The 27,638-nt window shown below is 33.5% G+C and overlaps 1 protein-coding gene across 1 annotated transcript; it reads right to left on the bottom strand.

Moving 5' to 3' along the window:
* Positions 1 to 1,835: 1,835 nt before the first annotated feature.
* Positions 1,836 to 3,442, bottom strand: LOC109817163 (uncharacterized). Its single transcript, XM_083064624.1, has 5 exons — positions 3,377 to 3,442; positions 3,006 to 3,279; positions 2,563 to 2,742; positions 2,051 to 2,490; positions 1,836 to 1,937 (listed from the first exon to the last, which is right to left on the bottom strand). The coding sequence occupies exons 1-5, from the start codon at positions 3,440 to 3,442 to the stop codon at positions 1,836 to 1,838; spliced, it is 1,062 nt and encodes a 353-aa protein (XP_082920750.1).
* Positions 3,443 to 27,638: the final 24,196 nt, after the last annotated feature.

Raw genomic sequence — 27,638 nt, 5'->3', positions numbered from 1 at the left:
ATTAAATAAGATTTTAAGTTAGTATTTTATTAATGGTTGATAATTAAAAAATAAAATAAGGATAAATACATTTTTTTAATATTATATGTTTGATTTAAGATAAATAAATATATTAAATTAATTAATAATTTATATTTAAAATGTTAAAATTTAATTTATAAGTATGTAATAAATAAATATTTATAATTTTATAAATTGTATTATCATTATAAATTATAAAAATAAATAATTTAAATTATAATTTTAAATAGAAATAAGTAGATTTCTAATTATAAAAGTAAGTATATATAAATAAAGATTAATTAAATATATTATTATTATGATTCGTAATATAATTATCATATATTATTATATTTTTATAGTAATCTAATGGTTGGATTTACAAAATTCACATTTAATATAAAGTTATTGAGCAGTATGTAATACTTAGTAAAAGTTACACTAGTGTTAGTATAACCCTCTCTCTCTATATATATATAGAGAGAGAGATAGAGAGAGAGGAGGAATCAAATAACTTACAAAATAACTTTTGATAAAGTTATTTTGCTTAATAACTAATGGTGTGTTGAATTTCATCGATCCAATTGTTAAATTAAAAGTTATTAAATTTTACTAATAATTAATATAGAAAAAATTAATTAACTTTGGAATAAATTATTTTCTAATTAAAAATATAATTGAAACATTAATTATATTAAATTATTTAACTAAAATCTTAATTATTGACAATTTACTATATGATCTTAATATTTTTGTATAACTAATATCTGGTTTTAAATTTGATATGAAAATATTATTTAAAATGTTAAAATTTAATTTATAAGTATGTAATAAATAAATATTTATAATTTTATAAATTATATTATCATTTTAAATTATAAAATTAAATAATTTAAATTATAATTTTAAATAGAAATAAGTAGATTGTTAATTATAAAAGTAAGTGCATATAAATAAAGAATAATTAAATATATTATTATTATTATTATTATTCGTAATATAAAATTATTATATATTATTATTATAGTACAAGTATGAGATTGTATAGTTGGGGATGACTTAAATGAATTAATTTGTAAAAATATAGACAACATGCATATACATTTCGATAGCTTATCTCATCAGAACTTCACAGTTAAGCGTGTTTGACCTGTAGTAATGAAAGGATGGGTGACCTTTTGGGAAGTTTCCCATAAATTGCGCAAGTAAGGATAAAACACGCTAAAAAATGAAATGTCGTGAAATAGAACCCTTGAGAGACCAAATATAAGGATTGTTACATTAATAAATTTATTAAAATTTCGACATATGTATCCGTTAAAAATTACCGACAAAAATGGAAATTTCTATCAAAATTTTTTCGACGGATATTTTCGTCGGAAATTTTCGACGAAATAAAGTATTTTCGACGAATTTTTTTTTCGACGCCCCTTTTTCCTATATATGGATTTAAATCCGTGAGAAATCCGTCAGAAATACTTTATTCTATTGGAAATTTACTTGTTTCCGTCAGAAATTAGCATTTTTCTTATAGTGAATATTCAATGTTAAAATAATTTTAGACTCCAAATGTATCATCTTACACTTTTTAATTTATAAAAATAATATTTTCATAAAAGTAGAAGTTTATATTATATTCTCTTTAACTCTTCCACCTGACACTTCAATTTAACCAACTTTGTTGGGGCCATCTTATAGAGAGCAACTGACACTGGCCCTGCACTAGGAACCAAATCAATACTAAACTCAATGTACCTAATAGGAGGTAACCCAGGTACGTCATCCGAAAACACATCCAAAAATTCCTTTACAACTTCTATTTCAGGAATAATCTTTTAGGTCTCCACACTCATCGCAGCAAGCAAAATACAACACTCTACTTCATCCCTCAACAACACTTCAGCTTGGCTAGCTGAAATCAATAACTCATCCTCCACCTGAGGGAAAACCAACTCCCTATTGGCACAATCTATAAGAATGTGATTGAAAGACAATCAATCCTCCCTGAGATTATGTCAATATCCACTAAAGGCAAACAGATCAAGTTTACCTTATACTTCCTATCACACATCTCAGAAGCAACAACAGAAGCACAAGTGGGCGTAGACACAAGCAGTCTCAACCCCAAATCACACACAGGTAGACTTAACCTCTCAGTACAAGCATAGCAAATAAAGGAGTGGGAGGCTCTTGAATCAAACAAAATCATCACATCCTTACCAGTAGCTTTACCCTTCCCCTTCACTAGATCAGATGAAGTGGAAGCTTTAGCTCCGGTCAAGGCAAAAACCCTCCTAGCTGTAGTAGGTCTATCACCTCTCGAAGCACTCTTAGTCTGTCTGGCACCTATAGGACAACTAGTCGACACATGACCCATCTGGCCACACCTGAAGCACCTGCTCTCGGTATGAGGGCAATCATGAATGAAGTGGGGTCCACCACACCTGTAACATCTAAGAGTGGCAGCTCCACTCTGACTCCCACCTCTGGCTGTGTCAGTAGGTTTCTTTGTGACAGGACCCCCTTGTTGTGATTGGGGCCTATCATAAGGCTTCCTCTAACCTCTACCCCTCTTGGACCCCGCTGGTCCCTCAGTAGTCTTCATCACTTGGTTGCCACCTTCTAACCGCTCAACAACTTTCGCCTTCTCAACCAAGACCGGAAACTCAGTGATAGCCATAAACACTACCACCCTCTTCAGCTCATGCTTTAAAACTTCTACAAACTTTATGCACTTCCAGGCTTCAAAGATAGCCTATGAATAAAAAAAATGAGCCAAATGCTCGAACCTCATCGCATAATCTGAGACTGTCAAGCTCCCCTGATACAATCTCATGAACTCCACCTCCTAGGATTGTCTCACACTCTCAAGGAAATACTTCTTGAGGAACACTCTCTTGAAGCATTCCCAATCAACAGCCACTCTTCTGGCCAACAATATCTGATGAGTGCCCCTCTACCAATACTCAGCTTCTCCTACAAGCATATAAATAACATAAGCCAACTTCCCTCCTGTGAACATCCCAACACTGTAAATATCTTCTCCATCTCACAGATCCAGTGGTCAGCTACCTTTGGGTCTGCATCACCCTTGAATTGTGAAGGATGACACTTGTGGAACTCAACCAAGTCCTGACTCTCTTGTGACCCAACTGGTCTTGCTACACCAGTTGTAGCTCTCTCAGCATCCACCCTAGCAAAGTAGGCATTCTGTTGTTGCATAGCCATAGCCATCATCTCCATGGCATGGGCTATCTGCTCATTTACTCTAGACATCTTCTATAAAATAGCAACTCATTCAGCACAACACACTATAACTACTCAGCACAACATTCAACACAACACAAAGTTCAACATAACAAAAGCCTAAAGGGACCACCCCCACAAAGCGTCCACTAGACTCAAACTGCTCTGATACCATAAAAGTGTAACGACCTGCCATGGTCGTCACACTACGGAACAATACTACGCACTAATATATACTAAAATAGTAAAATAATATATTTACAACATAAGTTGCTAAGCAAGCAACCAACAACACTTCAACTTTATACAACAAAATATGCTACTATAAGGTAGCCTACAAGATAAAACATTCACTCCAGGCACCTCCTGTGGCCTCTAGCAATTATCTCCCAGCCTATCCTTGCCCTACTCCCATACATCGTATGATCATCTCAGTCTAAATCACATGGAAACATGCAAGGGTAAGCTAGAGACAATAAACAATTCATAATAATTAAATATGCAACACGAATAACTATATAATCATCTTCACGTCCAACATAGAAGACAAACAACACACCTACTACACATTTTAACATCATTTAACTTATTTCAACACACCAACACCGATCAACACAATATGAACACCTCAACGCAAAATATTAGACAACTCATCATAATAGCAACAACATTTTCAACACATCATACTTTACTCAAATTAGCCGCTTGTAATCGATATAGCTCGGCCTGACCCATATACCATGGTCGCTTCATACACGTGTGCCTCGACCTTGCCCACACACGGGATCGACTAAGTCCTAGAGGAGAACAACACATCATCCACTCCAAGGGACAACTTCTGAAGGAGGGTTTTTCAACAAATTGGGCTCTTAGAGCACCACAACTATCTCAATTCGCATAATGGGATGAGAAACTTCAAAAACTTCTCCTCTAGTCCTAGTGATCAGCAACAAATCATCACAACACAATCACATAGTTTTTAACACAATAGTTTGACTCTTAGCTCATTCATATAAAATTATATGCAACTTGAATGCAACAACACATGCAACATCAACTAATGCATCGTCACACATATACAACTAGGAGATCTCTAATAACTGAGGTTGAGCAGTCTAGGTGGCATAAACCCTACCAAATCCAACGTTTGACCTATCTTAACCAGGTCAGGTATAGGGCATCGTGTAACTCCAAAGAGAACCAGGTATAGACAATAATAAATGTTTGCTCAGGTGTGCCACTTAGACTAGGAGGTCCAGTACTACTATTAGGGTAGAAGGGTTTGGTTATGAACCTACCACGGCCTTGGTCTGCATAACCAATCCACATATGGGGTTAGTCCACCCACTGCCCTCCAAGTACGCATGGCAACGGGGAGGGGCGGGGGCAGGTTTTAGGTTCCCCGCCTCCGCCCCCGCAAATTTAAACCGCCCCCGTCCCCGCCCCCGATACCCGTCGGGGGTAAAATCTAGGTCCTCATCCCCGCCCCCGGCGGGGTTGGGGTTTCCCTGCCCCCGGCGGGGTTGGGGTTTCCCCGCCCCGCCCCCGCCCCCCGCTCCTATTTTTTTTTCTTTTTTTTTCTTTTAAATAAATATGAATAATTTTAAAAAAATAAAAGAAAAGAAAAATAATATAAATTTTTACATATAAATATTTTTAATTTTGATTTATATATATATAAATAATTTTTTAATTATATTATTAAGCGGGGCGGGGGCGGGGGCGGGGGCGGGTATGGGTGCGGGGGCGGTGTGGGTATTAACATCCCCGTCCCCGCCCCCGCCCCCGATTTTATCAATCGGGGAAAACCCGAACCCGAACCCGAACCCGAACCCGATAAACACGGGTTTTCCCCGTCCAAATCGGGGCTAGTTCGGGCGGGTACCCACGGGGACGGGTTAGATTGCCATGCCTACCTCCAAGTACCACGCACCCTCTAGTACCTAGTCAAAGACTACATCTCTAACTAGATACCTTACTCAATTTGGTCATTCAACTATGACATGGATCGACTACTTCCACATCGCCCACATAGTACTAAGGGATTCAACTTTAAAACAACTTTCAACTTATCACCTTAGTACTATGTATCTCAACATAGGACATATATCTTCACCATATGTCCCCAACTTTTCAACTTTAAAACAACAGACAGTTTTATAACTTTACAACAATAGACAACTTTAGTCATTAAAATATCAACTTCAATAGCTTTAGAGAAACTTAACAACTTTAAGGCAACTTACAACTTAAAAGAAGCTTTCAACAATAGACATCACATACCAACTTGAAAACTTTCTATTCAATTATATAACTATACAACTTTGACAACTTTACCACTTTACAACTATAGACGTCATAACAACTTTACAACAATAGTCATCTTAACAACAATAAGCAACTATAGTCATCAATCTCAACTTCAACAACTTTAAGGAAACTTTCAAATTTATAGCAATAGGCATCTTTATACTACTTAATTAAACAACTAGAGCAACTATATTCTACACAATATCAACTTTACAACAATAAGCTACTTCAACTTATACATCTCAACTTATTAATAATTCAACAATAAACAACATAAAAATAACTTATTTTCACCAAATACACAACGTATAGTAACTTTAACAACATATCACATATTCACAACATTTCATTACATAAAACAACTCATACTACATGTTTACAACCCATCTATCATGCCAACTTACACACCCAAACAACATCAATCAACCTAAGCACCCAAAGCAACTTTCAACTTAACCAACTCAGATTCAACATGCACTCACCAAACGCATCAATTGAGTTTCTAAACTCACATGCAACCCAACAACCTACATTCTAGCTTCCTTCACCTGAAAATTGACTCAAACTAGCCAAGAAATGAGAATACGAAGAAGTTTCCTCCAAATCTTGACTCCTGGACTTCAATCCTCCAAAAGTAAGCTTCCTAGCGGACCAGGGTCCTTCTCTCCCTTCCTCTCTCTCTTTCTTTCCCTTTCTTTCCCTCCTCAATACCTATTTATAGAGATCAGGAGTGGCCAGAACGACCCGTTTTGAATCCTGAATAGCCCATTCCGAGCTCCTTCGTCATGTGTAAAATTCACATACAGAACGACCCGTTCTAAAACCAAAATGGCCTGTTCTGGCACGTCTAGAACGACCCATTCTTAAACTAGAACGACCCATTCTAGAGTTGAATTTAAGTCACAACAACCATGTTTTGAACGACTCGTTCCAGTCTAGGATTTATAGGTCTATTTAGTAGTTTAGAACGACCCGTTCTAGTTTGGGAACTGTAGACACCCAATTTCGTCCAGGAGGCATACAAACAAAGAAATGGACCTCCATTACGAAGGGAAGGGGCTTCCGAAGTAGGCAAACAACAAGACAAGACATCAGAAGGCCTAAAGGCCAAATAAGGTGGTTTCACTAGCCCAGAACGGGCCGTTCCCAAATCGGAACGGGCCGTTCCAAAACTCAGAACGGGGCCGTTCCAAAATCAGAACGGGCCGTTCTGAACCCCGGAACGGGCCGTTCCAATATAAGAACGGGCCATTCCAACGTAATTGAAATCAACTAAATATTTTGGTTGGAACGGGCCGTTCCAATACCAGAACGGGCCGTTCCAAACAAGGAAAATCTGGAACGGGCCGTTCTGGAAAAGGAAAATTTGTGTCACTTTCTACTCTGGAACGGGACGTTCCGTTTCAGAACGGGCCGTTCCAGGGTACGAAATTTACACATAATAATTGGGCCAGAACGGGCCGTTCTGAAACCGGAACAGGCCGTTCTGGCCCACTGCTGATCCCTAAAAATTGAAGTCTTGGGCACAGTTCACCAGGCGGCCAGAGAAATTTCGAATAAGACTCCTTTGAGCACGAAAATTCTCTATCTCTCTCCCTTCTATTATATTTTTTGAGATTTGTGTCGCATCTCTATATTCTCTCTCCCTCCTATTGTATTTCTTGAGATTTGTGAGGCATACTGTAGTGTGAAAGGTCGCCACAAAGCACCTTTTCCATATTTGAAGATTCAATAAAGCTTGTTCAATAGGTATTTCAGCTAATCTTATTCTCTTCCTTTTATTTCTTATCTTTATCTCTTTTTTTGTTATAATAAACGTCATAATGTAGATATTTTAGGATTAATCGCTTAATTTATATTTTAAGCATGATTTATATTTTAAGCATATAAATAAATATTAATAAAGGGGATTCAATATTTAATTTATTAATTCTTATAATGTTAACTTCATCATAGGGTACCAATTGAGGGCGCTGTAGGGGTGCTTAATACCTTCCCTACATGTAACCGATCCCCGAACCCAATTCTGGTTATCAAGGCCATAGTTGGATCTTCAAAAAACCTTTTCTTTTTCCAATGTTTTGAGTAAAATATTGGTGGCGACTCCATGAACCTATTTTCAAAAACCATTAATTAAGGATTAGTCTGATGTCCGGGCATTCCTTAATTAATGAGACTTTTAAAAGGATGTCTAAACCATACGTCGCGAGATCGGAAATTTTCGGGTTGCGACAGATGGCAACTCTGCTGGGGAAGTTTTAAGAGGGTCAGGCCCAAATAAATGATGAAGTTAATAAAATAAGAATAATAATTTAAATATTTTTCCCCTTTACCTTGTTTGTTTTCTTTATTTGGCTTTGATATCTGTTTGCTTATTTAAATTTCGCACTTGTTTGAAATAAAATTGTACACAAACCTTTGCACACAACAGTTCCCCCTACACCCGGGGGCATGAGGGTATTAAACATAGGGAGCGGTTGACGTACGACCGGCCCAAGTTTGGCCTTGGAGCCTGCGAGCCTTGTCAGAAATCACACTCAAGGTGATAACTAGTTACTCTAGCCCAAAATACTGCGACAAACCTTAGAGTTTGCCAGGTGACGACGACAGAGATACTGCGTCCCTATAATGGGGGCACCTTGGGGGCCTTAAAGACCAGTGATATTAGAACCATCCTATACAACGCACTTTTCTTGACAGGGACCACAGACCAAGGATTTGATCATGACCGTTCGTGGGTGTACGTTGATTGAGCATATGTGTGTGCATTTGTTTGTATTGTTTTATTCTAATAAGATGGATTGAAATTTTATAATAAGCAAACAATAAAGGTAATAATAATAAAAATAATAATAATTTTATACCCTTTTTGTACATTCTTATGTCAGCATTCCATTAACATCATATAGGTAGTTTCTTTTTTGTAAAAAAAAAAATAAAATCAACCTCATCTTTACCATGCATCATTCCCCTTTAGATAATAAAAACATGATAAAGATTAGGCAAAAAAAAAATGACATGCATTCTTGATTGGCTCATTAATTTCATTCATTTTATTAGCTAAGGAGGATTAGGTTTCCATATGTATAGAAAGTTAAGAAAAGTGAGTGCCCTAATATACGACAGTATCTGCGCTCTAAAGAAAAGCCCAAATCAATTTTTAAAAATATTATAGTTGGACCCTTGCTTTGATATGTTTATTAAAGTAAGTCTTCTTAGAATCTAATATAGATTCTCGCTTAATACTGTCAATGTCTATTTAAGCATTCATAGATAAACAAATCAATGAGACTGATATTTATTATTCTCAACTTTCTATGCATTCTGCATTACATTCATTTAGATCATATCCTTCTTTGTAAAAGAATAAATGGGAATAAAAAGGGAAATTAACCTATGTCCGTTAGTCGAAAGTAATGGAAAGTAAGGACGCCAACTCTTGCCCCAAAAGGATAAAGTCGTGTCGTGCAACCATGAAATCCAAGCGGAATAGGAGAAACGACTAGGAGTTAATAAAGAGAACTTGAGGAGGAGGAATCCCTCAAACGCTGATGCAAGTGAATAGAGTTTTCTCGGAAAGTGATTTCAACAAGAGAGAAACATTATTTGTTAAGAAGTTGTTAGAATGAAAACCCACAAAGGGCGTTCTAGGCAAAAAAAATAAAATAAAATAAAAATAAATAAATAAATAAATAAAGAAAAAAAAAAGTAATGTTTGTTCGAGCTGAAAATCGAGAGACAGCTTGAATATTCCTCTTGAGAAGCAAGACTCCATCATCGTTTCTACCCATTCCTACTTCTTAGGAAAGTCTCAGGATATGGGTTGGCAACACCTTCATGAGAAATAAGCCAAAGGACTTCCCTCTACACGAGATCTTCTGAAGTTCCCTCCCGCTACACGAGATCTTCTAAAGCGCCACATCCATGCAAGTGGAGAACTAACTCTACGGTTAGATGACTTAGGCCTCTCTAAGGGGAAACCTCTTTTTTCTTTGTGTACGAATCACGAACTTGGGGCATGCCCGGGCCTTCAAGCTACATTAAATGGGCACGTGTAGATTAAAAATTTTATTTTAATGCCATACATTTTTCTACTTCGTTTCTCTTCTTCCTCTTATCTACTCTAAACCTCGTCAACAAACCTTAAATGAACAAGTACATTTGAAATAAGGACGTCATTAGAAACAATGGCTTAATACGCAATAAAAAAGAAACACATAAAGATCAAGCAAATTAGGCATGACTTGTGGATAAAAGTCCAAATGAAATCAGTGCAAGGGGCATCCCCCTTCAATGAAGGAATGAAAAATGATCACAAATGCTACAAAGACAAAAGCCTGGCAGGAAACCCACTAAGGGGGCTGCGCAAAAATTAAGGCAAGGTTCGCTAGGAGATCCACAGACAAAAAGGGTAGCCTAGGAAAAAGTGAGGATCAAAGAAAAAAAAAGAAAATGTCTACTAGGGAACACATCTCAAATAACCTAGGCAAAAGTTAGGACAAAGCAGCATCCCGAGCTGAAAACCGAAAGGCGGCTCGATAAGATCATTTAATCAATATACAATCCCAAGTCATCGCTTAACTTTAAAGGAAATAATAAGCTAACGCGGAAAATGATTTCCTCACTTTGAATGTGCTTGTTCATCAGCCTAAACCACTAGCCTACCTCGGCCAGCCATTCTTCTATAAACCATTTTTGAAAAAAAATCCTTTCTACCAAAACTTTTTATATATCCTCTTCCTCTCTTTCCTCTTGACCTATATGGCATTAAGATAAATTTGAAAGATACACGGAGTATGCACAGTGAACACTCACAAAGAGAAGATGGAGGTGTTCTAGAACAAAGTCTAGGTACACTTGATCTAAAGGCTAATATATATCATATTCGGTACAAGCGAAAAGGCCGAACTACACAAACCTTAGGTTAAAAAAAGCAGCGCTAAATCCGACACGGCTAAAGGGCTAACAATCCATGTCATTGACCAATGCGCATAGATTAATTTCTTGAAAGTAAAATCAATCTGCATTAGCATAGAGGCATCATTGCATAGCATGCGTAGGGCACAAGCGTGCACAAAAGGGTATAACTTCATTTAAATAAATAAATAAATAATAAATATAATAAACAAATCCAATCCATTCTTGTCTTGCATTTTCATGTGCATCCATGCATCCATACTCACCATGGGGCATCCACAACCATCCATCAACAATCAACAATTAATCATGTGGCAGGGGCAACACTGGAATCCCTGCTAGCCATCCACTTCTCTGCCCACCAACACAGGGGCACATCAAACATCTCCTGCCCATCCACCTAGGGGCAGTCTTTCATCCCACAACACCAACAAGGAAAGCCAAGAAAGGGAAACACAAATTCCAATTGACAGCATCTGAACAAAAGACAAAAACAGCCCAAATTAGAGGCATCACGACACACCTCCTGCCCAACATCCTTGGGGCAATATCTACCAAAATTCAAGCAAACCAATGAGGGCACCAACAGTTTCCTCAAAATACAACAAAGGTCTGGAGAGACTGTACTTGCATCCCAATCCGGTATACGACAAAGCCGTGAGGGAAAGGTCTGGAGAGACTGTACTCGCATCCCAATCTGGTATACGACAAAGCCGTGAGGGAAAGGTCTAGAGAGACTGTACTCGCATCCCAATCCGGTATACGACAAAGCCGTGAGGGAAAGGTCTGGAGAGACTGTACTCAAATCCCAATCCGGTATACGACAAAGCCGTGAGGAAAAGGTCTGGAGAGACTGTACTCACATCCCAATCCGATATACGACAAAGCCGTGAGGGAAAGGTCTGGAGAGACTGTACTCGCATCCCAATTCGGTATACGACAAAGCCGTGAGGGAAAGGTCTGGAGAGACTATAGTCATCTCCCAATCCGGTATACGACAAAGCCGTGAGGGAAGCTGAGCTACGAAAATACTCCCTCTTCAACAAGCTACAAATAAAAGAACGCACTATCACAAGAGACACAATGGAGCATCTACTTGAAGGTCGAAGATCAGGTGTACAGTTTGTTAGCCTTGTTACCCAATAGAGTATGCAACCAACACTCAACTACTCTAAAGGGCGACGACACGAGCAAATACACTTATCCAAGAGAAGGAACGTAGAAACGCCAACACCAAAGAGACGAGGAGGAGACCCGGACGAAATGTCTACGTCTTTACTTGCCTTTGGCAAAGCAACACATAGCTACTCCAAAGGACAAGTAAAGAGGGGCAGCTGTAGACACCCAATTTCGTCCGGGGGGCATACAAACAAAGAAATGGACCTCCATTACAAAGGGAAGGGGCTTCCGAAGTAGGCAAACAACAAGACAAGACATCAGAAGGCCTAAAGGCCAAATAAGGTGGTTTCAGTAGCCCGGAACGGGCCGTTCCAAAATTGGAACGGGTCGTTCCAAAACTCAGAACGGGGCCGTTCCAAAATCGGAACGGGACGTTCTAAACCCCGGAACGGGCCGTTCCAATATAAGAACGGGCCGTTCCAACGTAATTGAAATCAACTAAATATTTGGTTGGAACGGGCCGTTCCAATACCAGAACGAGCCGTTCCAAACAAGGAAAATCTGGAACGGGCCGTTCTGGAAAAGAAAAATTTGTGTCACTTTCTACTCTGGAACGGGCCGTTCCGTTTTCAGAACGGGACGTTCCAGGGTACAAAATTTACACATAATAATTGGGCCAGAACGGACCGTTCTGAAACCGGAACAGGCCGTTCTGGCCCACTACTGATCCCTATAAATTGAAGTCTTGGGCACAGTTCACCAGGCGGCCAGAGAAATTTCGAATAAGACTCCTTTGAGCACGAAAATTCTCTATCTCTCTCTCTTCTATTATATTTTTTGAGATTTGTGTCGCATCTCTATATTCTCTCTCCCTCCTATTGTATTTCTTGAGATTTGTGAGGCATACTGTAGTGTGAAAGGTCGCCACAAAGCACCTTTTCCATATTTGAAGATTCAATAAAGCTTGTTCAAGAGGTATTTCAGCTAATCTTATTCTCTTCCTTTTATTTCTTATCTTTATCTCTTTTTTTGTTATAATAAACGTCATAATGTAGATATTTTAGGGTTAATCGCCTAATTTATATTTTAAGCATGATTTATATTTTAAGCATATAAATAAATATTAATAAAGGGGATTCAATATTTAATTTATTAATTCTTATAATGTTAACTTCATCATAGGGTACCAATTGAGGGCGCTGTAGGGGTGCTTAATACCTTCCCTACACGTAACCGACCCCCGAACTCAATTCTGGTTATCAAGGCCATAGTTGGATCTTCAAAAAACCTTTTCTTTTTCCAATGTTTTGAGTAAAATATTGGTGGCGACTCCATGAACCTATTTTCAAAAACCATTAATTAAGGATTAGTCTGGTGCCCGGGCATTCCTTAATTAATGAGACTTTTAAAAGGATGTCTAAACCATACGTCGCGAGATCGGAAATTTTCGGGTTGCGACAGGAACGACCTGTTCTGAGCTACTAAATCACTCTTGTTTTAGTAGTTTGGAACAGCCCGTTCCAATTTGGGAACGCCCTGTTTCAATCTACTAACTACATTACACATTGAGTTAACTATTACATTTTTCCACATTTAAAGTATAATAATAACATTAAATTGTTATTCAAAATTTAAAAGAATCTTCATCATATATATATATATATATATATATATATTTTCCACATATAATAAATTATTTGAAAGATAGAAGAAAAATCATGATTCTCAAACTCTTTCCATATATATTAACTGTTACGTTTTCCTACCTTTAAACTATAATAATAACATTTAATTGTTATTTAAAATTTAAAAGAATCTTCATCATATTTATATTTTTTTTTTCACATATAATAAATTATGTGAAAGGTAGAAGAAAAATCATTTCTCAAACTCTTCCTATTTATTAATTCACAACTCTTTACTAATTTATTAAATATAAAATTTAATATAAATTTAATTTTTCTAAACTATAGTATATCATTTCTTGTGTAATGCATGGACTAATATCTAATGTTAAAATAATTTTAGACTTTAAATGTATCATGTTACACTTTTTAATTTATAAAAATAATATTATTTTATAGAAATAGAACTTTATATTATATTCTCGTAAATTTCAATCACATGTATCGCACGAGTTCATTATCTAGAACTAATAATAAAAAAAATACAGATATTTAAATTTAGAGCTCTATATATTATTATTTTAATTTCTCAATCAGGGACAAGCTTAAGAACTTGAGTTAGTAAAAATAATTTATTTTTAAAAAAATAATTATTATATATATGAAAATAAACATAAAAGTATTATACTAAAAAAGATAAAAACACTAGGTAAAAATGAAAAGTGAATTAAAAAAGATCAAAATACAAAAAAGAAACACGCTAATAAGAGATAAAATTTGACAAATATTGAAAAGTTTGAATCTCCATATTCAAATTATAAATTTAGAAAAATGAAAAATGCTTGACATGCATAAAACATGTACTTGTATTATCTTTGAAGTCAGAGATTACAAATACACCATACCACTCAAATACATATGTTACAAAAATAGTCCTTAATACCAATTATTGTTAAAAAGAATCTTATACAATAAATAAAATATATATTATATTTGTTATATTTCACTTTATATTATAATGAACTAAAAGAATTTTAACTTTAAAAATAATTCCTAGATGTGAGTGATGGCCAACTGTCAATACCTCTCTCTCTTTCTTTTTTGTTCATTTCATTTGATGGGCATAAGTAACGGCGCTGCCTTGTTCGGTTCAAGAAAATTCCAACTTGTTGTACACCATCACTACTATTTCGGTACCTAGTTAATTAATTTCCTACATTTTTTTTTCGTGTAATGAATGATGTGAAAAGGTGGAAAAATTTTCACGGCATTCATGTGACTCGATTTTTCTTTTTCAATTCATGACATTCATATTTTAGTTTCATATGCATTGACTTGAGACGAGTTTCTATACTCAACTCAAGTTATACGTGACACTACAATGGTTGAAATCTATATCTGACTATATTCTATGTTTACAGTATAATGTGTACGTATTGACATTGAAATGACTATTATCATTCATATTTACGACTTTGACCTCATATTAATTAATTCTAATTGGCTATATATACGACAATCCTTCAGTTCACGTATACTTTTGGTTTATAGTAAAACCTACTAAACCTACAAGTAAAGACTTTACCAAACTGTGTATGCGGCGGAAGAGCTTATTTATGGCTCTATTTTCATTTTCTCCACTAGGTTTAATAAGGTATTCATGGAGAGATATCAAACTTTTTTTATTTTTTTTATATTTAAGTTAGATATATTATCTATTAAAAACAATCTTATTCGAGTTGAGTAGTATCTCTATAAACAGGAAAAATATTTTTAAATATTTAATACAATTTCATGCTCATAATTTTAATTTATGACCACTAATTAATTAAGTTGAAATAATTCTAAATTATTATATGTATCGAATTAATCTACATACTTAATGAATTATTATATCAAACTTAATATGTTGGTGTAATATCATGACCCATATAATAAAATTTCTCAAAATTTTGAAATTGTTATTAACTTTAATATTTTGAAATATATGAATAATGTATTTTAATATTTTAACACATTGGACATGGGTATTGGTTGTGAATCATCTCACATATTTCATAAATCTTTTCATGTTATTGCAAAAGGCTTACTATCGATCATTGTCTTAGCATAAAAATGAAAAGGGAAAAGGAAAGAAAATGATAGTCATCCGTTTCCAATCCTAACTATCTAGTTAGTTAAGCATGCATGATGCAATGATGAGTTCAAGTAAAAACAACCTTGTCAAAATGACAAAACCCTAATTCAACAAGATAGTGGCAAATTAACAATGCAATGTATGTAGTAGACATTTATCTATTCGTGACATGATGTTAGTAATTTTAGACCATACTTACCAAGATGTCTAATTGATTATTACTATTTTAACTTTTATTAGATACGAAGTAGATTTTGGTTGTTTTGACTCAAATGCGTCCTATGTTAGATAAGAAAAAAAAAAAGAGTCAATATGTTTAAAATTAAGATTAGATCCCTAAAGATCATTACCTCTGATAATATCGATTAACTATTATAGTTATGTTTTTTTCAATTCTGTCACACGAATCCTCTAACCTTAGGATAGAGACTAATCTTGTTCGAGATACTATAATTGTTGTTGACATAAAGAACTTTTAAATTCAATAGAATTTAAACACATAATTTATTCACTAAATAGATCATTCTCATAATGTGAATGCATGTGTAAGGTGTCTAACCTATAACCACTACAATAACCTATCAACTTAACTAGTATGTTTCTTTGATATATATAAATAAATGTTGTAATATATATATATATATATATATATATATATATATATATATATATATATATATATATATATATATATATTGAGAATTCAAATTGTACATATATTTATGAGAACTTTTCACCAATTTTTTTTATATATATTTTTAGCAGAAACGATCTTAATTAAAAGTTCTTCTAAACTTAATCCACACATGCTTAATTATTTACTATTATCATATATATTATGGGTATATTAATAGATAAATTAATAATTTAATCAATATAAATATATAATATATTAAAAGAAGTTAATTGAAAATATATAATATTTATCCACACATGCTTAATTATTTACTATTACCATATATATTATGGGTATATTAATAGATAAATTAATAATTTAATCAATATAAATATATAATATATTAAAAGAAGTTAATTGAAAATATATAATATAAATATTGAGCATCTAATTTGCATATTTTAATATCATATTAATGTAGAGACATATAAATCTTCAATGCACTTCAAGATATCATACTCTTATATATTAAAAAATATATCTCTACAAAATAAATACAAAATAGTCCATCAATATATTTTTAATAAGTGAAAAATTAAGACTATGAGTTCAAATACATAAAATTATGAATAAAATATTTAAAAAATTCATATATTTATAAGTGATTTTTTGCAAATTGAGAGGGTGCACTTTCCTACCCTCTTCATGATACAGGTCCACCACCAGCTATCAGCATGTTTACTTTTCACTATAAGCAAGAATTTCTATTTTTCTCACAAAACATAACTTTGGATCATGTGTAAGGTCAAGGACATGTAAACAAACACATTATATGTTTGCAAATTGCGTTGTTCTGACCCAACTTTTAATAAGCCAAAACATAAAAAACAACAATGTGTTGTTATGGAAGCCAACGTATACTTCAGTCATGATCAGTCGAGTCCAAAGTCCAAACACAGCATCTATCTAAAACCAAATATATAATTTTTCAATGTGTAAGAACGCCACTAACCCTTTAAAAGAAATACAAAGAATGATAATTCAAGAGGGGCTATAAGCAAAAGGTAATTAAAAGTGAGGAAAAAAAAAAGATGTGGCTTTTCGCCTAACTTTTGACAACGCTGCTTTGGGATTCGAGCAAACGCAAAATGTATCCTTAGCTGTCTTTGATCGTTTATTCATTCTAGATGAAACTTCAATAGCTGTTAGATTGACCTTAGGATTTGGTGGGTTACAACACCACTTCTGTTTGACTAATGTTAGCCTTATATAATCAATATTGGTTCATATAGGATTTGTGTCTTTTAATCATGTTGTTTAGAGTTTGAATCTTAATTTTATGTATGAAATAAATTTATATTAAAAAAAAATATTTATCTTATTTGAACTCATAATCTCCAATAAAAATTAGATACTTCTTTCAACAATATTTCATACTAATATTATAATTAAAAAAATATTAATCCTATATTGCACTTTCCTTTGCCAAGTCAATAGTCATGTACACATTGTTTGCTAAACTTATGAATATTATTTATTCAAGATTAACCCTAATTCTTATAACACATTTATCAATATAGTAAGGAACCTTAATCAATTTTTTTGCTAATTGATAATTTACTTAGTATGTCTTTGGCCTAAGAAAAAGAAATTAATCTTGAAAATCAAAGTTTGCTTTGAGCTACAATATCTTGAACATGAATTTCTCCTAAAGAAAAATTGGATTTGTATATCGCTATGTTGCATGGATATAAATACTTAAAAATAATCATCGAACATATAGATCAATAAATACATAATTATTCCAACTCAACTAGTAATTTCAAATTCAAATCTTATGTATGTAATTGTATTAAATGCTTGGAGAGAAAACTTTGCTGTTCATAATAATTTTATCTGATTCGAACATAATTATTTTTAATAAAAAATACTCGTAATTTATTTATAAAAAAAATATAAAAATCATACGAATTTTGATTGAGTTAATCTTATCGATGGCCGATAACTATACAAATTAGGTAAGCAAATTGGATTCATACGTATTCCTTTTCTCCTTTATTTGTAGTATTCCAAGCATGCCAAACAGTATTCAGCAAATTGACCAAATGGTGCACCCATAAATTCAACTTACCACCTAGAAAATCTAGCCTCAAACTAACTATATGCCAAGAAGAATAAAAGCATTTGTGTAGAACTTTCAGCGCTCTAGCACATGCATGCATGGAAAAGGAGAGTTTTTTTTTTCCTAAATACTTTATCATAATAGAAATTAATGAAATAACACAATACAACGTTTTATTCGAATTTCATAATCATAAAGGTTTTCAAGGTCTAGTGTTAATGTAGTTTTTACGTATAAAAAAAAATAAAGTTGTTCAGAAAAATGAAAATGTACTTGACCTTAACAAGCGCATATACAGAACTGAGAACTCTTGGAGAACCAAATGGGCTATGAGGCCTTCTCTAACTAATCTATTGGATAAGGAAAATGGCCTTTTACAGTTAGCAAAGTGTGGGCCAAAAAAATATCTTTTTTTTTTTTTTCACAGTTTTCTTATGGATGATGATATATACACTTCTTATTTTTTATCAATACACCTCTGATCTCTTTTTTTTTTTTTTTAATAAAATTTTTAAAATATTCTTCTAACTAAATTTTTATTTTAAGTTTTATTTTTAAACTTAACTTTTATTCACCCCTTCTTTTATCAATTTTTTTCTTTTTTCTTCTTCTTTTTCTCATTCTCCTTTTTCATCACTCTAGCCATTCTTTGATAATTTTATTCTTTTTCCGTTTTTCATTCTTGATTTTTTTTCTTTTACAATCAACATAATCATATTTTGTATTTTTATCTTTTAAATTCTATTTTTCACTTTCTACTCTATTCTTTCTTAAATCCTAATTTTTCATTCAATATTCATTATTCTCTACATTTAATACAAGGTACAAATTAATATATTAAATTATATTCTATATTTATAATTTTTTTTAAACTTATTTAACATTACTTATGGACAACAGGAATATATAATTAACCTACTTTGATTATAGACGACAGTGGTGGACGATGGAGATAAAGAAATACGTAAGTTAAATTTGTCATACTTTCGGAAAATAAGATTCGAAATGTTAATTTTAGTATTCTGAAAAGTACTTTCCGGAATAGTAAAACTATTGTTCCGGAAAGCATTTTTTGGAAGTGTGTTTCGTATAAAATTCCGAAAAGAATTTTTCGGAACAGTAACTTTAGTATTTTGGAAAGTACTTTTCGGAATTATGTAACAAAACATTTCCAGAAAATACTTTCCAGAATAAGAATTTACTATTATGGAAAGTATTTTCTGGAACCAAAACTTTATTATTTCGGAAAGTACTTTTCGGAACAAAAACTTTACTCTTCCAGAAAGTACTTTCCGGAACAAAATAAAAACGGAAGAAGATATTGAAAAAATTGATAAGGGTAGAAGAGGAGGTAGAGAGGTCAAAGAAGAAAGTGACGAAGAAGAGAAGAAGAAAGGGGTGGAAAAGAAAGAAGAAGGGAGGTGCCCGGAAAAGAAAGAACAAGAGAGGTGCAAATCTAAAAATTATAAGTTCCAAAAAATATTAAGGGTAATTTAGAGATTTAATATATGTTTTAAAAAAAGGAGTGTGTTTATATAAAAATGGAGGTGTGTTTATCATCAGCCTTTTCTTATTTCTCTTCACATCCCATTTTTTTAGACATTTGAAAATATCAAAATTATCCTTCCTACTTAAAAAAAAAAAAAAAGAAGAAGAAGGAGAAGGAGAAGAAGAAGAAGAAGGGCTCTCTTGATTTCTCTTGCTTTTAGGCTTTTTGTATATTTTACAAAAATTAGTTTATGTAATCTAAAATTTTATATTATAAAAACTAGATCCTATAATATATTAAAAAATGATTTCACATTTCAAAAAATGAGCTCAAAATTAGTTTTCTAAGTAAGAATTTTTTGAAAAAGAAAATAAAAACAAAAAATTAACAGGAGAAGCCTAAAAAAAGGAGGTTGCAAATATAATCTTCTGAAAAAAACAAAGGATCATAGTTAGTTAGTTACCAATTACTAAAAGCTTCAATTTCTTCGGCCCAAAATCAGTGAAAAGATGTAAGAGTGGTTGTAAGGCAGATGATAAACACACCTCCACTCTCGTATAAATACACCCCCTTTTTAAAAAAAAGATATAAAATGTCTAAATTACCCTTTTAAAAAAAATGAAATTCCTAAATTTACACTTCCCTTCCCCGCACCCCCTTCCCCGCACAGAACGGCACCAGAACGGGCCGTTCTGCAAGTAGAACGACCCGTTCTAATTGCAGAACGTCTCGTACTGCTTGTAGAACGCCCCGTACTACTTTCAGAACGACCCGTACTGCTTGCAGAACGGCCCGTGCTGCAAGCAGTACAGGCCGTTCTGCTTGTAGTACGGGCCGTACTGAAAGCAGTACAGGCCGTTCTGGGCCGTTCTGTTGCAATACAGGCCACCGCGTCACTTTTAAAATGGCTACCTTATGACTGATTTTAAAACTCTGATTTTAAAAGTCATTTTTGTACTAGTGTGTCTTTCCATAGAACAAGTAAGAGTCTTTCTCTTACAAGACCACCTGCTGACATTGCGCACCCCTCTTCTTTCTCTTTCTAGCACTCCTCTTCTTCTTTTTTTTTTCCCGCACCTCGCAGACCCCTCTTCTTTCTCTTTCTGGCACTCTTCTTCTTCTTCTTCTTACTGTTACGGAAAGTTCTTTCCGGAATTATATAAAAATGTTCCGGAAAGTACTTTCCATAATATTAAATTCTTATTCCGAAAAGTATTTTCCGGAAATGTTTTGTTACATAATTCCGGAAAGTACTTTCCATAATATTAAAGTTACTATTACGAAAAGTTCTTTCCGGAATTATATGAACAATAATTTTACTATTCCGGAAAGTACTTTCCGGAATGCTAATGACTGTAAAAGTACTTTCCGGAATGCTAATGAATGTAAAAGAACCTTTCTTATGCTGGTTATGGTGGGGCTAGTCCTTTTTTTCTATTCAGAATGACTGTAAAAGTATATTGTTTAATGACATTGAGCGGAAAGAAGCTTTGGGAAGAAGAGGGGTGTGGAGTGTGGGGTGCGGGGAAAGGGGGTGCGGGGAAGGGAGGTGTAAATTTAGGAATTTCATTTTTTTAAAAGGGTAATTTAGACATTTTATATATTTTTTTGGAAAAAAGGGGTATGTTTAGACGAAAGTGGAGGTGTGTTTATCATCTGCCTGATTGTAATATGTAGCGGGTTGGGCTACTTTATATTGTTTGTCTCACAAGGTTCTGGGCTTCTTCAATCTGAATTGAGCCCCTATTCCTACCAAAAATATCAATAAGGCTTTTGTTATATACATACACTTATATTAATTATTAATAATACACCTTTTAATCTTTTTTCTAAAAATTTGTTTATTCCTTAAATAGCCTTTTCCAGAAAAAAATATTTTTCAGAGAAAAAGTATTTCAAGAATGTACTTTCTAAAAGGCAAAAATATACTTATGGATTATACTTTCTAGAAAAGAAAAAAAAAATATACTTATGAGAAGTACTTTTCAAAAAATAAAAATATATTTTTGAAAATAATTGCTTAAAAAGAAATATTGTCACTCTTCCAAAAACTTTCATAAGTATATTTTAACAACCAGAAAACATAATTTCGAAATGGTAATGATAAAAAAGTATATATTATTTATAATTAATAATCTTAAAATCAATAAATCATACCGTCAAAGTAAATGTTTTTATTTTAAAGTAATTATACAATATTAAAGATAGAGTGAAAATTTTGGATTTAAAAAATGTTGAAATTAAAAGTACAAAGAAATAGAATTTAAAAATAATAAAGATGAACTGGTGAGTGTCTTGATTGTTGGAAAAAAGAATCAAGAAATAAAAAGTAAAAAAGTAAAAAAGAAGGCATATGAAGAGTGATTAGAGAGAGATAAAATAGGGGAAGAAAATAAGTAAAAGAATAGGGGGTGAATGAAAAATATAATTTTGTAAATAAAATTTATTTTAAAAAGGAAAAAATTAAAAGTTATATAAGAAAATTTTTGAAAAAAAATATAAAAAAGGAGCCTATCTATTAATAAGAGGCTATTAATAAAATGAGGTGTGTATAACTAATGAAGAATAAGGGTCTTTTGAATTTCTATTACATAGGATAAGATGCTTGGTTATCTTTATCTCATACTTTAATATATTTAATGAGTAGTTTGTTATTTTCATGAATGTTGTTATCTTATCAGGTTATTATATAACTTGCATGGGTTGTTACTCCGGCTAACATATTTGTATATACAAGAGTCATATGTATGTTCTTTTCATAATAAAATAATAATACGAAAGTTCTTTTATTATGGCACCAGAGTAGGTTGATTTGGATTCGGAGAAGATATATGAAGAATACCTCTAATAATGGAAAAAATTTATCCGTCGTCAAACCTACATCACCTTCTTATTTGAGTTCCTCGGGTAATCCAAGAATGACTCTTGTGGCCACAACACTCAAGGGGGACAATTGCCGCACCTAGGCACATTCCATGAAAACAACACTACATGCAAACACTAAGCTAGGCTTCTTTGATGGTAGCATGAAGAAATCAATGTCCCACAACCCAGATTTTCAAAGTTGGGAAAAGGTAGACTATATGATATTAGTGTGGATTATAAACTCTACAGATCCAACCTTGTATGGGAGCATCTCGATCGCATGCGTCCATAGCAAGGGATGTTTCGTTGGAGTTAGAGGAACATTTTACTCATATCAATGCACAGTGAATTCACTAGTTGTGGTGTACGTTATGTTTGATGGAACAAGAATCTGAGGTGAATGTGACTAATTTCTTCACCAAATTCAAGAGTCACATTGATAAGTTGGTTGAATTGTAACCAATCCCAAACTGCACGTGTGGAGCCTTGAAGGAATTGATGCAAAAGGAGGAAGACCAACGTGTTCACTTATTTTTGTGAAATCTTAATAATAGGAAATATGATCATATTAAGGCTACCATCCTCAGTATGGAGTTGTTACCTTCACTACATTGCATCTTCAATCACATTCTAAGGGAAGAGGCCTGTTTGGTAGCTGAAAAAGACAGGGTGACAATGGCAAGAACAGACTCAGGTGATGTCTTTTACTCATCAAATGGAGGAGAGTTAAGAAAAAGTGATGGGTCAAGGCCAAAATGTGATCATTGTGGTAAAATTGGTCACATCAAGGCAATGTTCTTTAAAATAATTGGGCATCCTAAGAATTGGGACACTCGAAGGACACAACACAATAATGGAGGGCACTATAGAGTTAACCATGTACGCATTGATGAAGGACAAAAATAAGAAAATGAAGATAAAGTAGTGCAAGGGCATGGATTACATAAGGCTCATGTAAAGAAAAAACAAGAGCTACATGAGAACATGACTGGTAATGAAATATTGGTTGAGGATAGAAGATGGGTCTTGGACAATGGTGCATCACACAACATGACTCCTCTCTTTTCTCTCCTTAAGGGAGACCAAGCTGTGAAGAGGATGATTGGATTATGTGATATGCATGATGGGGTTTACGTGCTAAGACAATCATCCCAAGGATCAGCTCATGCAATTGATCAAGAAAATGCAACTGTTCTTTAGCATGCACATATGGGGCACCCATCAGCCTAAGTCTTACAATGTCTCTCTCAGCTAGTGAAGCGTAGTTTTAATTTAAATAAAGTCCATTGTTGTGATGTTTGTCATAGATCAAAGTAGTGTAGACTCCTTTTTAATATTAGTGATAATAAAGTTATGAATTCTTTTGATCTTATACTCTATGACTTGTGGGGGAGATAGCACACCAGTTCACACAATGGTTCTCATTATTTCCTAACTATTGATGATTATACACGTGTAACATGGATATTTTTTTATATAAAAAAAATAAAATAAAACAAAAATGGTAGGGATCATAATGAATTTCTTTAATATGGAGAAGGCACAGTACAACACAAAAGTTAAGAGAATGCGCAATGATAACGATACCAAATTTACAAATCATACATTACAAAGAATTTTTCAATGAGAGGAAATTTTGCATGAGACGTTTTGTGTTGAAACACCTTAACAGAATGGGCGTGTGAAAAGAAAGCACAAACATATACTTAATGTTGCAAGAGTTTAGGGTTTAGGGTTTAGAGTTTCAACACAAAATCCTAAATCCTAAACCCTAAACATATACTTAATGTTGCAAGGGCCTTAATATTTTAGGCCAACTTGACAATCTTTTCTTTAGGGATAATGCATTCTCGTTGCTACCTATATTATAAATAGGACCCCTGCAGTTGCTAATGGAGGAGTGACCCGTATAAAATTCTCTTTAACGAGGCATCATGTTATGATCACATGAAGATCTTTGGATGTTTGTGCTGTGTGAAGAACTCGTCCAAACAACAAGATAAGTTTGATTCTAGAGTAGAGAAATGTGCATTTGTGGGGTACCTTCAAGGACAAAAAGGCCGGAGGGTGTATAATGTCAATATGCGAGAGTTCTTGGTGTTAAGGGACATGGTTTTCTATGAGAACATTTTTCCTTATGCATGTCATCAAGCAAACATAAAGGAAAATATTCCTTACATCACTTTTCATCATGAATCACAACAAGTAGAGGAAAAGCCTTCTTTGGACCATGAAAAAGAGTTAGTAATAGATCACTACTAGAATTTCTCTTATTATATGCGACTTTTCCTGCGAATTTTTCATAAAAATTTGCAGGAAACGTTGTTCCTGCAATTTTTTCTGTGAAATTTTATTTGCAGGTAATACCTTTGTGGATAATATATTTTTGCGAATTTTAAAATTCGCAGGAAATTTTCCTGCGAAATTTCTTGCGAAAAAATTTGCAGGAAATTTTCCTGCAAAAAAAAATTTGCAGGAAATTTTCCTGCAAAAAAAAATTTGCAGGAAATTTTCCTACAAAAAAAATTGCAGGAAAATTCGCAGAAAACTTTTCTGCGAATTTTTTCGCAAGAAATTCTGCAGGAATATTTTTTACAAAAAAATTAAAAAAAAATTACTATAAATTCTATATTTTAAGAATTCATAATCTTTTATTTTCATGCCTCATACATAATCTTTTAAATTCTAAGATTGTAGATTATAAGTCTAACACTCAACCATACAATTCAACTTGTAAGGTAAGTGTTACTTCAACTTATATACTCTTTAATTGTTTTATTTTCAATCGATGTGGGACTTGAAGAGTTTTTAAAATATTAAACTTATGAATTTAAATATATTTTTTTATTTTTCCTGCGAATTAAAATTTGCAGGAAAATCTGCAAGAAAAGTTACCTGCAAAATTTTTCTACTATTTAGTAAATATTACTTGCAAATTTATTTTTGTAAGAAAATCTGCAATAAGAAACAAAATAAAATTCTTACAATATTTTCTGCAAATTTTTACCATGGAAATTTTTTTCCATGATTATTAAAATTGTAGCAAAATTTGTAAGAAATATCTGTAAATTAGTTTTTGCAGAAAAATTTGCAAAAAAAATTCTACGAATATCTTTTTACAGGAAAATTCGCAAAAAATTTTTGCAAATATTTTTTTGCAAGAAAATTTGCTAAAAAATAACACTTTTCTAGTAGTGAGAGATGTTCACCAAGTAAACAAAATGAAAAGAAAGATGGTCTTAAGCAAGTTTCTATCGTGGGCATAGAAGTTCAGAGTGAGGAAGAGCCACGAGCAAGATAACCACCCAATCATTTCAAAGACTATTATTATTATCATGCAATAGTGAAGACCTATTCATCCATAGCTCCAAGTCCATCAACTTTTTCAAGTAAGGTATATCCTATATCAAATTATGTGAATTATGATGAGTTTTCGTAGAAATATCAAGCATATCTTGCAGCCATTATTTTTTAAGAGGAGTTGTGGTCCTACCAACAAGTTATGAGCAAACCAAAATGGCAAGAGGTTATGGCAAAAGAGGTCAAAGCATTGGAAGAAAATGGCATATGGGAGTTGACACGACTACCTGAAGGGAAGAAAGTTGTGGGATGTCGTTGGGTGTACAATATCAAATACAAAGTTTCTAGTGAAATAAAGAAGCATCAACCACATCTTGTGGCAAAAGGGTATCCCAAGTTGAGGGAGAGGACTTCAACAAAACTTTTGTGTTGATGGAGAATATGACCATGATGAAATTCTTACTCACCATTGCAATGGCCAAAGGGTGGGACCTCCACAAATGGATGTGAGTAACACTTTCTTGCATGGAGAGTTGGACGAGGAAGTATATATGGATGTGCCACAAGGTTATGATATCCCCCAGAATGGCATGGTTTGTCACTAGATAAAGTCATTGCATGGATTACAACAAGCCTTGCGTAATTGGTACTCAAAACTATCTTAAGCTCTCACAAAATATAGCTTCTAGGAATGTCAAGGAGATCATAGTTTGTTCACATATTCTTATGAATCAATTTTCATGGCTGTACTTTTTTATGTAGATGATCTTGTGGTGGTTGGAAATGATTCTTTAGCATGCACCAAATTCAAACAATATCTAAGTGAATGGTTTCACATGAAAGATCTTGAGATTATTCATATACCAAAGAAAGTACACATTGGACATTCTGATTAAATGTGGAATGCTTTCTTGCAAGCCTTCATGATTCCCATATGAATCCAATCATAAATTGGCTTTGGATTCAAGTACCCTCTATACAGATCCTTCTTGGTATTGTAGGTAGGTGGGATGTCTCATTTGCCTCACCATCACTTGTTCAGAGATAACATACTCAGTACATGTGTTGAGTCAATTTATGCAACGATCTCACCAAGGACATTGGGAAGCAGCCATGCATGTCTTGTGATATTTGAAGTCCTCACCGGGTCAAGGAATAATCATACTAAGGGAAAACGATCTCAAACTTGTTGCATACTATGGTTCAGACTATGCTTCTTGTCCCTTTACTCGGAGATCGACTTCAAGTTTTTTAATGAAGTTGGGTGGAACATCTATCTCATGGAAAAATAAAAAGCAAACCACAATTTTGAGGTCCTCAAGTGAAGCGGAGTATAGATCCATGGTTTATGCCACCTACAAAGTCATATGGTTGCAAGGATTACTTACATTCTTACAAGTTCCTTGTAATTCCCCCACGATTTTGCATTTTGATAATCAAGTTGTCATCCATCTTGCGTCCAATCCAGTGTTCCACGTATAAAAGTGGATTATCACTTCATTCTAGAACCCTTAAGTGTAGGCACAATAACTACCGTTTATGTTTTGACTAAGCAACAACAAATAGATATCTTCACAAAATCCTTAGGAGTAAACCAATTCAAGGAGTTAACCGTCAAGTTAAGATCCCATAATCCTCAATTCCCAACTTGAGAGGGAGAAATGAGGAATAAGGGTCTTTTGAATTTTTGTTACATAGGATAAGATGCTTGTTTATGTTTATCTCAGTTTAATATCTTTATCAAGTAGTTTGTTATTTTTATGAATGCTATTATCTTATCAGGTTATTATACAACTAGCATAGATTGTTACTTAGGCTAACATATTTGTATATAAAAGCGTCATATGTACATTCTTTTCGCACAATGAAATAATATAAAAGTTCTCTTATCA

The sequence above is a fragment of the Cajanus cajan genome, chromosome 10 (assembly GCF_000230855.2).
Source record: "Cajanus cajan strain Asha chromosome 10, NIPB_CcT2T_4, whole genome shotgun sequence".
NCBI lineage: Eukaryota > Viridiplantae > Streptophyta > Magnoliopsida > Fabales > Fabaceae > Cajanus > Cajanus cajan.
Note: the sequence above shows the minus strand (reverse complement) of the source record. Positions and strands in the feature narration are given on the sequence as shown.